The sequence below is a fragment of the Triplophysa dalaica genome, chromosome 9, assembly GCF_015846415.1.
Source record: "Triplophysa dalaica isolate WHDGS20190420 chromosome 9, ASM1584641v1, whole genome shotgun sequence".
NCBI classification, from domain to species: Eukaryota; Metazoa; Chordata; class Actinopteri; order Cypriniformes; family Nemacheilidae; genus Triplophysa; species Triplophysa dalaica.
The window spans coordinates 18,035,085-18,051,967 of NC_079550.1; the positions used below are offsets into that span (position 1 = coordinate 18,035,085).

Sequence of the window (16,883 nt, forward strand, 5' to 3'; positions counted from 1 at the left end):
TTTAGTTTTATTTCCTGTATAAATAGAATACAGTGTGATTTAATTCATGGGTGTTTTTATTTTATTATTGTGAAAAAAAGAGACACTTTACAACTGATGATAGCATGTGTTTGGAACTTCAGAACTTTGTCTACCGAATACACTATGAACAAAACAAGCAAAAATACACTAAGCAAAAAATTATAAAATACTTTAGTTTGTCGCCTTGGAAATATGGTTCTCTCTGCTTTTTCTGCAATTTTGAGAAGACAAGTTTTAAAGTTTTTGCATTATATTTGACTTTGCAGATAAGCAAACGTAAAGCAAAAAAAAGCATGACTTAATGTAAATAAGTTGTAACAGAAAAAGAAAATGTGAATAACACAATTTTGACAGTCAGAATTTTGAAGTATAAATAAAAATGTCAGAACCTTATGATTCCAAGGCGACAATTTGTGTAATATAAAAAAAATAGTAAATAGTAAAATAACAAACTAAACAAAATAAAGAATAAAATCACAAATGCACCGCAATTTTGAGGCAAATAAAGAATACAAAAATGTTAGTGTTTAAAGGAAAGCTTAAGAGTTTTGCATAAATATTATTTTGCTGTATCCGCAAAAAAATGTTGTTGATGAAACCAGTTTATTTTTAATAAATTTAAAAAAAAAAATTACGGCGGTGTTTCAAAAAAAAAGAGGAGAATCAATCTTGCTCTCATCTTGTGAAGTTGTAAAGAATCTCTTATGTGATGATGTCCTCGTCTGCTGTATTGGTCTCCTATGATGCACCATTATTGCCTTTGTGTGATTGTTTTCTTTTGTTGTACGGGTGTGTATGCTACTGATATGCAGATGAGCAGAAACAGCCGTAAGAATGTGAGAATGTACTAATAACCATGTTCCGCTATGCCATTCTCTGTCTCTTTCTCTGTCAGTGTGATTATGAGAGCAGACAGAGAGTCGTGTAGCTGTGCTTCTCTGTGTAAATCCTTCTGTTCTCAATTACTGATGGCAGCCGAACACAATCTTACAAAGACACTGGGAACAATAACTGTCGTCGGTGTATGTTTGTGAGAGAGAGAAAGACAGAGATGATTATCTATATACATGTCTGTCTGTTCGTCTGTGTGTCTACCTATCTTCATTCTAGAAACTTCTAACAGTGTTTATCAGTGTTTTAACATCTGACTTATGACAGTTAATGCCAAATAACCATCCAAAAATGAACATCTGTAGGGTTCAGGACCAACTTACTGCATTTCGGGAATGCTATTTTGGAGTCAGTCGAATAAAGCCCACAACTTCCAACTGCAAAGGAAACAATTACTTCGATCCAAACTTGATGACAAGCTTAAGTTCCAGACATGAGGTTCGCCCAATGCCCGGTCTTTCGTGGAACAAGGCCTGTTTGAAGAAAGAGAGATGACATGAGACAGAGAGCGAGTTCATGAGAGGATGAGAAGCCAACGTTCTGACCCAAACTTTGCCCTCCCTGTCGTCTGTGTGATGGATGGACTAGGCTTCAGAAGGACTCTAAAAGTAGATACACACACAAACACACACAGCGCTCAGTATAGACTAGCGTGGCTCATCACTCTTCAATTGACAGGAAAAACGAAGAAAATTCCCTAAAATATCAAGCAAAGAAATTGATGGGTGCACGCTGACTGGTGGAAAGATGAGAAAAGAAATGTGAAGATTATTGAAGGGAATTACAGGATGGATGAGAGATGGATTAAAACCCAGCGCGAGTATGTGCAGTTTGTGGTGTGTTTGCGTGTGTATGTGTGTGTGTGATTGGTATAGCAGACGTGCCCAAGCTTTCAGATTTTTTTTAAAGCCTCCAGCTCATCCAGCGTTCAAGTAATGTTGCGTTTAAGTGACTGCAGCGTTGCGACCGCAGGAATGCATCTCCCTGCTTCGTCTTCCCTTCATTCACTATCTCTTTAACAGTCTGTTTTTCTCTCTTTCTCCAATTTCCTCTTTCTCAGACTCTCGGCTCCCCGCATCTTCAGTTAACTGAGGAAAGAGAGCTGTTGGGTGCAGTAACTAGAGCCGCCGGGGTCTCCATGCATGTCAGTAAAATGAATCTTTGTTCGGTTCAGTTAACACACGCGCGTGGTTCACGGTCACAGTGCAATTTAAAGAAGCGTTCACATTGAACAACCGGAAGTCATTTGTTTTGTAACAAGACTGTTGACGATGCACTTATGTTGAGGAGAGTTAAAGTTAAAGGGATGGTTCACCCAAAAAACTCATCATTTCTAACCTGTATAGTTTGTTCTCTTCTGCAGGACACAAAAGAAGATATTTTGTAGAATGTTGCTAACCGAACAACAGCGGTACCCATTGACTCGCATTGGTTTTGTGTCTACCCATAGAACTAAATGGGTGATGGCGTTGTTCTGTTACCAACATTCTTCAAAATATCTTCTACACAATAAAGTCATGCAGATTTGAAAAAACAAGAGTTCGAGTAAATAATGACAAAGCGTATTTACTATTTATTTTAACCACTTTCATGGATTTTAAAGCTTTGCTTCGTGACACAGCTAGAAACAAGAAGGTCTATTATAACTGGAGAAAAGGTTATGTGTTTGCATTTCAATTTCGTCATGCTCCGTCTGGCTGCTTGAAGAACGTGAGGTGGTTTGTGTGAATGGCTCGATTTGGAATTAATACCTGACTTTTATCTACTGTATGTCTATTGCTATCCTGCGATTATTCCACTTTTTGACACTTTCATTTATATGGAGAGGAAATGATGGAGAGGAGGAACTGGAAAGGATGTGAGCCAGATTTAAAGCCAATGGCATGGGTTTGACCTACACTATTTGTTCAAACAGTCGCAGACGATAGCAGGTGGTGCTGCTGGTGTTAGTGAAGAAAAAAATATGGTTGTGTAAATCAATACATAATATAATATAAAAAAATGGATGAGATCTTTGACCGAAGAAGCCATGTATGTGGATTTTAAATGGGCAGAATGTGCCCCTTTTAAGAGAACTGATGAGATTTTTCACACTCTCTTCTCAGTAAAACAGCTGCTCTCTACTTAAAACAACAATTACTGAACGTTAAGATCCAACGAGAGTGCCTGACAACCCTGAGTGAGCATTGATAGATCAATCTCTGTGTGCGTAGGGTATGGTAATGTCTTTAAGAGGTCTGTTGGAGGGGATGTGAGTTCATTATGAGGATTTGCATGCATCATTTACTGATCACTCTCCCCAGATGCAAATTCCATATTTCTCTGTGGCGCGTTGTTATTTTGACAAGAACTTATCCGAGGAGCTATAGAGAGGTTGAGAGATTGGCTCAGAGAAATAGACGGAGGAACAGAAGCTATTTAGTTCTGTATTAGTTGTCCATGTTTCAGTAGCAAAGACATTAGAGGTTATATTAATGGACCTCATAAATGCAGTTAAGTCAAAGACGATGATGTTTAAGATTACGTTTATGTTTATGAGTCAGTTCTTTTCATGAGGACGCTGGCTATTTGTATGTAGTTTGTGGAAGTTGGGTTTTTAAAACTGTGTGTTTGTGCGTACGTGTCTGTGAGCCCAAGTAAATTACGCTTGATTAATGGTGTGTGTTTTCACTTTTGTGATATCTGTGAACACACAAAGCAGCGTTCAGCCATGTCAGGATCAACCATCACTTACCGACACACACTTTCATCAATCACACACGCACACGCGTACGCACACACACACACACACACCCATATTGAGAGCACTGAGAGCAGTGTGCAGCCTTGTCAAGCTCCACAAACACTGAATAAGTGTTTATGTGATCACATGTGATGGGACCCCTCTTAGTAACACAGCCTGTCATCAATCACATGTGCACACACAAACACACACACACACATATAATATATAAACACATGCTTACATGCTCACACGAAGCCCAAAAAATAAGCTTGTCATCCGTCTGTTTTCTCATTATTTTCGTTTTCCATTTGTCTCCTCAGCATTTCCTTCTTTTCACGAACGCGCATCATCCTTTATTTTATCATTCATAGCCTTTTGGCCATTTTACTGTCAGCACTCTCTCGCTCTCTCTCTTTCCCATCAATTCCACATTTTCTCTGCTCCTTCTTTTTCCTTTCCTCTCCGCTTCTCTTTCTTTTTATGTGAAGTTGCCGTAGGCGGCATGGCTGGCCGGCGAGGGTCACCAGAGGGAATTCTGGGAGCTGAGGTTCCAGTCATCCATTACCCTGCTTGTTTCTCACTCTGGCAGGCCTGCGACAGGGTTCTATTAAGAGCTCTTACACACGCGCGCGCACGCACACACTCATGCATTTGATGATCAGCGCTTAGATTACACTGTGAAATGACTGGACACACACATCACACAGCGTCGCATGCAGAAGCCTCAGGGTACGCATGCACGTGTAATGACATACAATATTCCACGCCGTTTTCCTGATTACGCATGTAAGCGTGTATTCATATGTGAGCGTGTGTGTTCAGGTGCAGACTGGGTGTTCATTTATACAACTAACCCCGACCTGAGAATGTAAAACAGCGGCGAGAGAGAAATATGAGACGCTATGGAAGCAATAATAAACTTTTCATGCTTGTTGATGTGAGAGCGAAAAATCTGCTGTTGTGCAAATCAGCAGTGAAGTCGTGTGAAAAATGTTTGTTTTTAAAATCTTTCATCAGAATTGAATAGCTAATGGCTTCGAAATTACTGTAATTACAGCCGTGTAGATGGGAGGAAAATTATATTACCTATAAATTTCAGCCAATGTTGAAAGACATTCAAAATTCAAAACCGAATAGTATATTTCCTTGGAAATGTGTGCGATACAGAAGTGAAACGTGTTGTGAATAATGTTAACTGTTAATGTAAACTGTAAGCGCAATTAAACATTTACATAGATTTTACGTCTTTAGCCTAACAGAAGCAAACGCAAACATTACATCATATAGTATACAAGAACACGCTCACTCGCATACTGTACCTACTGTTTCTCAAACAAAGCAAAAATGAATAAATTCACAATTTTTCTCCTTGAATCTCTCGGAACTTGAATCTCGTGGTAAACTTTAAAGCTATGTACAGCTGCAGTATACATCATAAACCCGCGACCAGCAGACATAAGTACATCATAAACCGTGGACACCTCACACCCGAATACAGCACGGCAGAGCAAAACATATACCGCATTATAAACCTTTGACCTGCCTTTACTATAACATCATAAAGATAAGCCCTAGATAACGTTTCGGAAAGGAAGGAAGGAAGAAACCGATCCTGAAAGAGAATCTGAGATCTTAAGAAAGTGAAAAAAGAGGAAGATGGATAGAAGGAAAGAGAGTGACAGTTAAACATGAGATGACGGCTCTCCTGTCAAACAAACAGATATTTAGTGTTACAGCTCATCTATCGAGTCAGCTCTGTGTACGTACATGCTCTCATGTTTATAATAAATAACTTGAACTCTTTTATAAACAGATGGAGGGAAAAATTACTCCGAGATAAAGGGTGAATGGAGAAATGGAAACTAAAGAGAGTGGTTCAGAGGTCTCGGTATATGCCCATCTAAATTACGTTTTGACAGTTTTAGGGGTAATGGGAAGCTTGACACCGGAATATTTATGAATATCTGCGTGGTATTTTTGAAGGCGTGGGCATTTGCTAGGTGCTGTATATTGGTGTTTTCTTGGATTTTGGAGTGTGGTTTTGTCTTAATAAATATCGTTCATATCTAAATAATATTAAAACATAACTGTTCTCTTGATGTTCGAGTTCATTTACGACTGCTAAATATCTGCGTTCTTAAAATATTTTATTCAGTGTGTAGACAATTTCAGAGTCAACAGCCTAAACGTAATGTGGCCCAAACGTAACTTCCGGCAAAGAATCAATAACGGTTGAGTAGTTTAAATTTAGTTTAAAACAATCAATATACAAAAGAATAATAAAACAAATTAATTTGAATATAATCAAATATCAAATAAATTGTTATATTATAAAGAAACACAGACAGGAAGTGGGCCATGCGCTTGCATCTGATGAAACAGTCTATGTAGTAGAATGTGTGTGGGGGGTCTTCTCAGTAGTAGTTAAAAGCGTTAAAGTTTGATTCCTTATCTGACATAAGAAATAATTATAGGAAAAAAAATGAATAGAAAAATTTAATCGTTGGTTGTTTGAGATGTACAAAAATGTAGGTGATTTCCTTAAATGTATAAAGGTGCAATCCTTTTGATCTGGGATCTTAATGGTTTGTATGTGTGCATGTCTGTGTGCGTGTGTGTGTGAGTTTGTGTGTTAATGAGGTGTTTAATCAGTAGCCGTTTCCTGTGTCTGTCTGCTGGGCCTCCCTCTCACTACGGCTTTTGTTTCAAACTCCATCTAATGACAACTTCAAGGAACCTACTGTCTCCGACAGGCTCAGTGTGTTTGTTAGTGTGCGTGAGATTGTGTCTGTAGTGATATATTGATCACAAGCCTACAGATGTTCCTCATCCACAAGCATCATCTGCACAAGAGACAGATGAAGGAGAGAAAGAAATCTATCAATGTAAGTTTACGTAAGAAGAACATGTTTTTGAATCCTGAGATGAGAAGCACAGATGAATCTTGCAGTTTCTTGCATGAGGACATCATCTCCATGAATCTGGAGAGGAGCTGAAATTCTGGCAGAGCTCTTTCATTGCTTCCATCAGAGAAGGAGAGGAATGGAAGAAAGATGGTAGGAACAGCTTTCGTGTTCTAGGTAATGCAGAGAATGAGATGAAAGATGGTTGAAGAGTTATGTCGCGAGAAAAGATGGAGAGCGGAGAGACGAGTGAAATATTGGAGAGATGGAGAGACGGAGAGCGATGAAAGAAGGAAATAAAGAGGGAGAGAAGGAGAAAGAGATGATCTAGTCATATCTCAAAAGTGTTCCATCGCTCCAAACTCACAATGAGCATCGATCCACCTGTACCTGTGTGTGTGTTCTCACCGTTGTCTTTCTTACACACGGACATGATTGATCACTGAATCAGTCTCTCCAACATTCAGCCATAAAAGCTATAACTGGCCCTCATAAAAGCAGATTTATCAGGCCAGGCCTGCCCGGTGCCCACACGCCGCCCAAAAGCATGTGACACCTCCATGATTGGGCTGGAATTGAATAAACCTGGTCTATCGACGCTCATGTCTTACAAGTCAATCAGCTCCCAGAACACTCACACATACACGCACACTAAAGCACTGAGTCATGAGAACGGGTCAAATTTGCATTAGATTTATTCAGGACATTATAAAGAGGCTATTTAGCATATAGTTGATTGACAGACAGACTTATAAACACAAACATATGCAAGCAAGTGTGTGTTTGCGCGTGGCCACCACCATGCACAAAGTTGCAGCACTCTAGTATCGACGCTCAGAGCGTTTTGAGCTGGGTTAAATATAAACCATCCTTAACTCAAGTCCCCTTTGAAGCTACTGAAAACCAGCGAAGCTGTAAATAGGAGTAACTAAATCTAACTGTTACGAGTTAATTAGACTCAGTTGTCTTTTTTATCCTCTTTGAAATGTTGCATTCGGTTAGTTCTGCTTGCAATTAAAGTCAAGGGTGTCCATTTCCTTTAAATGTTTCTTAGATAAACTCTAAAGCATAGCCCTCAGTAAAAGTCGCCCATGCGAAAAAGCCTATAGGAATCCAATCAGAAATAAAGATCACAGGCCTGGGGAGGAAATTGGTGAATGTTTTTTGTTGTTGTCTGGCTTACATATAAGAATCACACCCAAGTGAATCGTTTAAATAAAAAAAATGGAATTACAATTACAGCCTATTATTTACATGACCTGTACATTATCTTTAAGCCGGACATTTTGAAATATTGAATTTCCATTTCTTCGACTAAATCGTTTAAACAGGTTTCGTTTTATTTGAAAATCTTTTTCGCACACGATTTGTCGTCCTGTTTGACTTTCCTCGCAATTAAAAAGGTGCGAACACATTATGGTGGCAGGCAAAAATGAAAATTCTTTAAAGTGGGTGCGATGTACGAGCTGCCGCGCGCCTGCTACCCATCAAGCCTCGCGCGTTTCGCACATCAGTAACACGTGTGCGCCTGGCGACTCCAAAACACCTGCGCTTGCATCGGGTTTCCAAGCGCACCGGGAGGGGGGAATCGGCCCTTAAACACGTTTTTCCACCTCTAATGACATCAGTTTAAAGGGTGGCATTGAAAAGATTGCGCTGAACGCTAAGTGCCTCTTACACGTGCGATTATTAAAACATAGACTTGACTGTTTAATGGGCAGCATTGCTCCATGGGAATTTCATTTCCCGCTCGGTTTAAGACACCAGGCGGTGGGGAGCGAGACGAGACTGGGGCTTAGTCTGTAGATGTAATGAGCCTTCTTTGTGATATCTAATTTCCCATTACGATAAAGGTGTGTGTGAGAGAGAGAGAGTGCGCTTCCTCAGCCGGTAAGCGCACCAGTCACCAGATAGGCCTGTCTCTCAAATATTAAATATTAGCCTTTAAATTAGACACGGCGTATGGGAAAGCTTGCTGTTACCTCTCAAGTGCGCCACACATCAAAAGCCCTTAGACAGCTCAATAAATGTAATAGATGTTCACCACCCCCGCATCGGATCCTAGGTGGTATGTTCCGACGCGTTCCACCAGCGTTAAAACTCTTTTAAAGATGATATCTAAGAGCTTTAAAGAAGCAATTTGCTCTCCTTACAGATCCCAGCAACATGTTCTAATTACCCCCCGACGGCCGACGATGTGTGAGTGTGTGCTACAGTGGTACAAAAAGTAGGCAGAGTGTGTCTTGTTGTAGTTTCCAGCGTGCCCCGTTGCGTTTTACGCGCGTTTCTCCTCTCCGCATCTCGCCCTTCGCCTAATTTATGTTTTAAAAACATTACCTCTGACACCACCGCGGACTTTATCGCGCCCACTGGCCGGCATTCAGTGTGGGCTGTGTGTATAGACTCCACAAAAGGGAAGTATCTATGATTACCCCAGCCCTGTATCGTCCTCCTGGCTGTCATAAACCCCCCTTCCTCCCCGCTCCCAAAGTGGCACATTCCAGCGGTCGCTCGGTGGCGCGCGGTGCCTGAGGCCGCGCTTCAGGAGCGACTTCTCACCCCCAAACACCGGTGTGAATACAACTCCAGCACTTCCCACTTATGTTTTTTAAAAACGCGTCCCCCTGCGGCCTCTGTAGTCTCGCAGTTTGAATAGCGCATTGTACTGCAGACTACTGGTTCTGTTTTAGTCGGACTCTGTTAGTACGCCCGAGTCACGTCTTGTCATTCCCGCTGTCAAAGCAATTAACTTCATGTTAGCCAGGGAACACAATCTATCTGTTTCACACCCGACGGGTTGTTCTTCTACATATAAACGCGAGTGCGTTTCACAGTATTTCCTTTAGGCTACCAAAACGCAAACTATATGCTCATGAGAACGCAATGATAATTTAGGTTGTAAATGAATATAGTGTCGCAAATTTCATTTACAGTGTATTTTACGTCACATGTGCTTGTTCGTGTTTGTTCCACAGAGTTGTGCTTTAAATCTAAAGAGTAAATTATTCAACTTGTAGTTGGAAGTTTTCGGGAACGTAGCCAGTTTTGATTTCACTTGGCTGTTTCCAGACTTTGTGTGTGCGTGTGTTGGGATGATACATGGGCCCCTCATCGCGCAGGCAGGCCCCGGGGCCCGCGGGGGACACAACGGGTGAGACTGCCCAGACGGGGCAAAGATGATGGGGTACTAATTCACTAAAACGCAGAGGACTGACTCCTGAAATAGACTGCAGAAACCCTCTCTCTCTTTGACCCTGGCGAATGAAAATAATCTTAAATAATTAGGAGCGAGCTGGTATGGTCCTCGGGTGAGAGGGTAAACACAGCGCAGGCGCGCCATACTAAGCCCGGGCACCTCAGTATGAGGGGGCGGGGGGCGCACTGACCCCGTCCACATAAAGCTGTGATTTATGGCGCGCAGGGCGCAGCAGCGGGGATGCGGTACCTCTCTCGGAGAACCAAATTACCGAGGTGGAGATTAACACACGCGCTACGGGCCTACTTCCAGATCCGAGGAAATTTTTATTTACATTTTCCACTTTCATTTCCTCTCTTCTCTTTTAATGGTAATTGGTTGGTGTTAAGAAAGAGAGCTCTCGAAAACTTTGGGCTTTTTTATTTGGGGTTACAGATGGAGAATAGTGGCGGTTTTGTATTACGCAAAACTGGCACATGCACACACAATATAGTTTTTATGGAAACACGCTGAATTTTTAAGGCACAAATCTGCCCTAAAAGTTCCCACATTATATTTTCATATATAATCCTCATATTATTCGTTTGTTTATTTTTATGTTGTTTTATGCTTGTATGCATAACTATAACAAAAAGTGATTTATTTATTATTTTGATATTTTAATTTCGTGATAATACATTTACGCTAATATTATTAAAACTAAAATGTATGTAATTAAGACTTTGTTGTTCTGGTTATACAGCTCCATCTAGCCATTTATATAGCTTTTTCATTATACTAAGCTATTAGGGGCAAACAAAAGATGACTAAGTGGTTAGGAGCCTCAGCCTTGGGCTTTAAATTGGACTGTTGGAGCAGTTTTAAATGAGTTTTGGTTGAGCCCATTGATTGAGTGGTCCCGCACTTTAAATTAATAGCTGGTTGTGGAGAAGTCTGCCCAGCGTCTGCAGGGAGGCGCGGTGCAGGCTTAATGCAGCTTTTCGCTCCTGTCAATGGGAGGTCTATCTCGATGAATGGTTGAACTATTTCATGTGGATTTGGCTGCGATATTTTCCTTTTCTTCCCCCCTCTTTCCCGTTAGGATGTGCTGGAATGCATCTCGTACACAGTGTTTCCATTAGAGCGCGGCTCCAGGGCCGAGGGTAGACCGCGGGGAGCAGCTCCTTGTCGGCGTCAGTTTCTCGCCCATTTGGGATTCCCCTCCACAAAACTTTACCTAACGGCTTAATGCGCGCAGTCTAGCGCTAGTCCACTGCAAATAAACAAATCCAACTGCGCAGCGCGCAGACAACAGCGAGCTCCAGCACTGTCTAACTGCCAAAGTATTCATACTTGGAACAGAAAAAAACTTTGACTTCATTTAACTACAGTATGTAGTGTGTTTCTGCTTTAGGTGAGGCATGCCAATTGAAGCTTAGCCTACTCAAAGCAAATAAATAAAAAAGCACTTTCTCAGGAAAAAAAATTTTTTAAGTATAAAAATATATATATATTTTTTTCGATAAGTTTATGAACGAATATTAAAGGCTGCTTTAAACGGTCACACCACACTTTTAATATTGTGTTTAATCTTCAAATAGCAGTTATCTGTAGCATGTATGCCTTGTTTAAATAAACATAAACTATTCCATCTAAATTATAGTGCTTTTATTAAATAAAATCATTATAGGGTCGGATTAAATTCGGTTTTATTGAATTCAATCATGGTTAAGCGTCGAGTCGTATTGTAGGGTCGTTCGGGCGATTTTCTATTTGAAGGCAATACAACTGAATCTTTCATGTTCCATCTAGCAATTTGACGCTTAATGTGTACGGCGTTGTGTGCAGCAATTTCGCAGCCGAGAAAAGAAATGACTCGCCGTCTCAGTAGCTCCACAGCTCCGCGCTTGACTGATGCGCTTCCCTCCAGAGAGAGAGCGAGAGGCGGGCGGCTCTCTCTAAATAATACAGTCTCCCGACTCGAGTAAATATCCACGAATCTATCGAATTAAACATTTGTGCCCATTCAAATACTGCCTGCAGGTTTCTCCGCATATGGCATTGAACAAACGTGTCACAAATGCAAAGATGCAACTTCATTCCCGAAGAGAGTGGAAAGTGGAAACTTTGTAAACTCGGCTCGCTACGCCATCTACCGAAAGAGGCACGAACTAACAGTTACCCTTGCCCTGTGCACGGGCTTCGTTCGCTCTCTTACCCCGTGTTACCCCAGGCTTGGTACAGATACCACCGGCCCCTTTGTTTATCTGTTATCGCTTCCTCCTTTTCAGAGAAATTCAGCTGAGGAGCCCTCTATCACCACCCTCCATCAGACCCCGGCGAGGCCAGGCAATCACTTTCCCAGATTACTTGTATTTAATACACAATGCATCATAAACCAAATCCCTCATCCTGACAGGGAGAAAATAGAACAGCTCATAGCCTGAGCTTTCCCAATTTATGGCTAAATTAAAAAGGCTTCCAACAATGGACAAGTCGAGGAATGGCAGGAAATCGATGCGCGGCGGACCGGGGTCTCTTTGCGGTTCTCAAGGAGCGCGGGTGTATGGGAATCTTTGGCGAGGGCCGCCGTATTTACACATGATTTTTCCTGTCCTTCCTCCGCTTCTGCCCTGCGATTTCATTAAACAATGGACATTATCTGGACCTCGAGTTCAATGTCAAAGATAGGCCAGGGAGGCATATTCATCTTCATCAGACATATTAAAGTCCCGCCACTGGACTGCGCTTCTTTCCATGCGCCGGAGAGGCTCGTTTAGAATTAATAAAGCATTTAAGTAAACACCAAAATAATAATTTTCAACAAAGTATCTAGACACTTTTGCGGACACTGTAGGCCTACTTAAAATATTTAATGCATTTAACTGCGGTTTTAAGTGACTGGCCCGCACATACATCGTTCCTCTTTTTCCAACTCTTTAAAGAAACTTTGGGTTTTCTGTTACTTAAAATTACTAGACATGATCGTAAATGTGAAGAGGAATTTGTTTGTCTGTTTTATGCCCTTCAGTCGTGTGCTCGTGTGTTAGGAGCAGGTGTTTTAAAAAATGAAAAACATCAATTCAACTTTTAAAATCATCAAAGCAGCACCACATATGTGATTACTAAAGCTACAAATAAAAATATCCTAAAATGTTAAAATACCCTTAAAGAAATATAAGCGTTTTGTCATTTTGTTTTGATGGAAATAATCTCTCGGGGTCGCACTTTGGTAACCTCAATGCACTTTCACTTGCTCTTGGCTTTCAAGAGCCTCCCTCATTTCTCTCGTGTTCTTCCTCCGCTCCGCGACCAAAGAAATCAGCCAGGGAAGAAAAAGACCCACTGATTCCGTGATAGCTCGATTGCTTCATCAAAGCAGAAAAATTCGGCCACTGTGCGCGGCTCAAGTCTATCCACGAGCAGCCCCGTCCCGACCTCGCTCTGACCTCGTGTCTCCCACGGAGCGCTTCTGTCACTTTAAAATTTACCGTGGGGGAGCCTCGCGCAACTTCCGACCGGTGGACACGCGAGACAGGTCCCCCCTCCTCCTTATCCTCCTCCTCAGCGCATCTCCCTCGCGTGGGACAGCACGGGACAAGAGAGGATTCACTTTAACGGGACAGACAGCGCCTCTCTCACAAACAGAGACACCGCTTCACGCTCAGATCATTCACACGGGACGAGTGCATAGAAGAACGGTCTCACCATCTTTATTTTCTTCATTCGCACTGTGTTTTCTCAGCAGTCCAAGCAGGAACAGGACACCGAATAAGACGAAAAGTTTTAAGACGTTCAGTTAAACCGACAGACACCTGGGGATTTTTAACCGCGTGATTCGTTGAAGAATAAACCGAAGTGCACGAAGTTTGCGTCCGCGGGGAAATTTAGCGTGTCGTCCACTTGATAAGAGCAAAGAGGAGGCGAAATCCCAAAGCGTTTGTCAAACTGTTTTCTTTTTTTCCAACAAGAGACACGACACGGGATACAAGCCGCAAAACACAACAACACGAGAAGTCGCGTATGTGAGCTCGTTCGAGGCTTTTGTGAGTTTTTTGAGGCGCGCACTGCCGGAGTTTTGTGCGTTTTGGTGCCGTTTTATCCGTTCGTTCTTCCCTGTGAGGTTTTCTTGGAGTTCTTGAGGTAGGTGCTTTATGTCCGTATATCAGCCTTTCTTTCTGACACGCCGCGAATTAATGGTCAAATAAAAGTCCATTCATTCTTCACCTTTGAACTTGTTTAATTGTATCGAAACGAATGGCTTTGGTTCTTTGCGCTGAAGCGTAACCCGTTATTGAAATGCACATCGCAAGATGTCTGGTCATTTTATTATTTTCTTTACTGCCTTAGCAGTAACTTTACTGTATGTTTTATATGGCTAGCTTTTATTTATTTTTATTTGACAGCGTTATTTTAATGAATGATGTCTTGCATTTTTGTACGCATTTAAACTAAATATTTGGTTTGTTTTGCGAGTGGGAACGGATTTTTTACAATGAAATTAACAGATGGATTTTTATTACGAGACAATGAACAGAAAACCGAAAAAATACGGATGGCAAATGCTCCAAGTTGAACGACTTAAATTAGTAAATAAAATAATTTTAATAATTTCTTTATTTATTTTTTGTTTGAAATAAAACGTATATACAGATATATTAACGCTTAATCCTTGTGTTTTCTGACTTGATTTAATTTATTTTCCAATTTCTTTCCTCTGAAGTTTCGGGATATTTTCGAAGTGTTTAGTTGTGTGTTTTTGTCTGAAGTGCACTGAGACATGGGAAAGCATAAGTGTTGTCAGTGTGTTTGGTGGGGGGGGGGGGGTATGGTGCGTTTACGTGCACTTGATTTACTTGACCTTAGATTAGCCTACAAAAACTCTCAGGCTAAATAACCTAACAAGAAAATTAGATTGGAATTGTTGTAAAAAAATGCAATTATATTTCTCTGTTACGACGCCTACGTTTATATATTTTATATGTTTATATATTTTTCATAACATAAACATAACTCGAAATTTTACAGTTTTGAAGAACTTGAATCTGTTCATTTGTTTTGAGAATTTTGAACACCAAAAAATGAATAGTGGATGACTGGTAGCTATTACGACAAATAAAATGACTGGGTCGTTGTGAAATAGACATATTGTACAACAACAATTTTTTTATTGCAAGTCTGCGATTTATAACCTTTTGGATTACTATTTGTTTCCTTGTATTTCCTTAGATCAAATGAAAAAGATTAAATGTGTGACATACAGAGTTCTGCAGAGCAACTGTTAAACAATGGCTTGAATTACAATTTAAAAAAGTGAAACTTTTGCTGTTATTTATGTTGCTTGATAAAACAGTATTCCCTCATATTTCTTTACCATAATTAGGAAAAATCACACAGACATTTTTAATCACTGTGGTGTTCAAGTGTTATCCTCCTGTGAACTGTAAGCTTAACCACAGGACCACACTTTTGAGAATCACTTTTGTTTTATTTGGGAATAAAAGTCGATCAAGATGGAAGTGTACAAGAAAGATGTTGTCATTGTATGTCGAGTGTGTGTGTTAAAGTGAGCATGTGCAAGTATGCATCACCATTTTCTAAATCTTGGTGGGTGGCATGAGATTTTACTTACTGCTCAGTAATCTGTTAAAGTTCAAGATCAAAGACTGATCTCTCTCTCTCTCTCTCTCTCTCTCTCTCTTTCAGGGTGAGCAGACAGGTTTGGATGGGCGCGTGTATGATAGCAGGAGCTGGCTAAGGCACATCCAGGTCTCTCCATCCACCCAACACAACCTCACAACCTGCCAGATACATGAGCAGGTACGTGAAGAACACAAACACACACACAGAGCACCTGGATGGCTGATATAATGGAGTGTTTAAAGGTGTTTGTGCTATCTTTAATAGCAGATTCCTTCTATTTCGTCAATCTGTGTGTGTGTGTCCGAGTGTGTCACTGTTTTCGTGTTTTGGTCTTTTGTATCCTGGCTGCAGCGTGAAGGACCACAGGCCAGGATCACACACACACCCACACACACAACTTTCGTTCAAGCGTGATGATAAGCACACATTTTGTATCTTTGCACTCGGATATGAGGGACGACAAATTCCTGAATTGTTATGGAGTGAAAGACAGTTATGAAGGAAGTGTTTTAAAGAGGAGAGAGAGAAAGAGAGAGAGAGAGAGAGAGAGAGGGAATGACTCACAATCATAAATTCACAGCTTCTCCTCACACCACAAACTTTTAGTGTTGAGCATCCAGTATATTTTTTTCTCTTAAAGTTGAATCAGTTCTGTGAGGTTAGTTTGTCCATTTTGCTTATTTAAAAAGTGTTTAAAAGAGTTACTGTGTATTAATGTTACGCTTTAAAAGCCTTTATGTTTATATTTGAGAAGGAGGAATGAAGGAGGTGCCCAGGCCTGGATTGAATAAGAACTGAACATATTTGAGTTGGATTAAGATAAACTGGATTTCATTAAATTTCAGTGCATTTTGCTGAGTTGGGTTTGGCTGGATTAAATGAAATATCTTGAAACTCTGTGGAATTGGGTGGAATTAAATTCAAGTTAAATTGGGTTGAGTTGTCCTGGATTAAATTGATTTAAATTAGGTTATATAGAGTTGAGATGGATTAAATTGATAGGAGCTAAAGTGAGGGGTTGAACTGGAATAAAGTAAAAAACAGGAACAATTTAATTCTGTTGAGCTAGACTGAAGTTTAACCGTTCTGGATTAAAATGACTGGATCAATGGATGGATTTTAATAGATTAAATGAATTGGAATTTAATGTTTTCATTTATATTGTGTCTATTAGAGACTGTTAATCTGGGCTATATATTACATTGATATATGTATAAAAAGAGTTTAGCTCGACTGTCAAATTTTAATTAACAAAAGAATTTACACAGTTGAAAAAACATGATTTTTTTTATGACATTGAATTCTTCCGGACATGCAAATGACACAATATTCGGCGACCTTAAACTTTACACAAATAATTCAAATAGATAATTTGCATATTTGCAGACAACAAAGACCTCTTGAAGCCTTTTCAAGTGTAAAGACATGTGCTAATAATGCATTCAAATGTAAATCAGGCCAATTGTTTGAATGATATACTTTATCCGATAAAAGAAAACATGTCCTTGTTGGAATTGTGTGAGGT

The 16,883-nt window shown here is 40.4% G+C and overlaps 1 protein-coding gene across 15 annotated transcripts in view; it reads left to right on the forward strand.

The window, feature by feature from the left end:
• The window catches only part of mecom (MDS1 and EVI1 complex locus), a 176,644-nt gene that overhangs the window by 138,347 nt on the left and 21,414 nt on the right, over positions 1-16,883 (forward strand). For all 15 annotated transcript variants that reach the window (XM_056756376.1, XM_056756379.1, XM_056756383.1 and 12 more), the window contains one exon: positions 15,422-15,535. In XM_056756376.1, the coding sequence (XP_056612354.1) occupies positions 15,422-15,535 (114 nt within the window). The remainder of the gene's footprint in view (positions 1-15,421; positions 15,536-16,883) is intronic.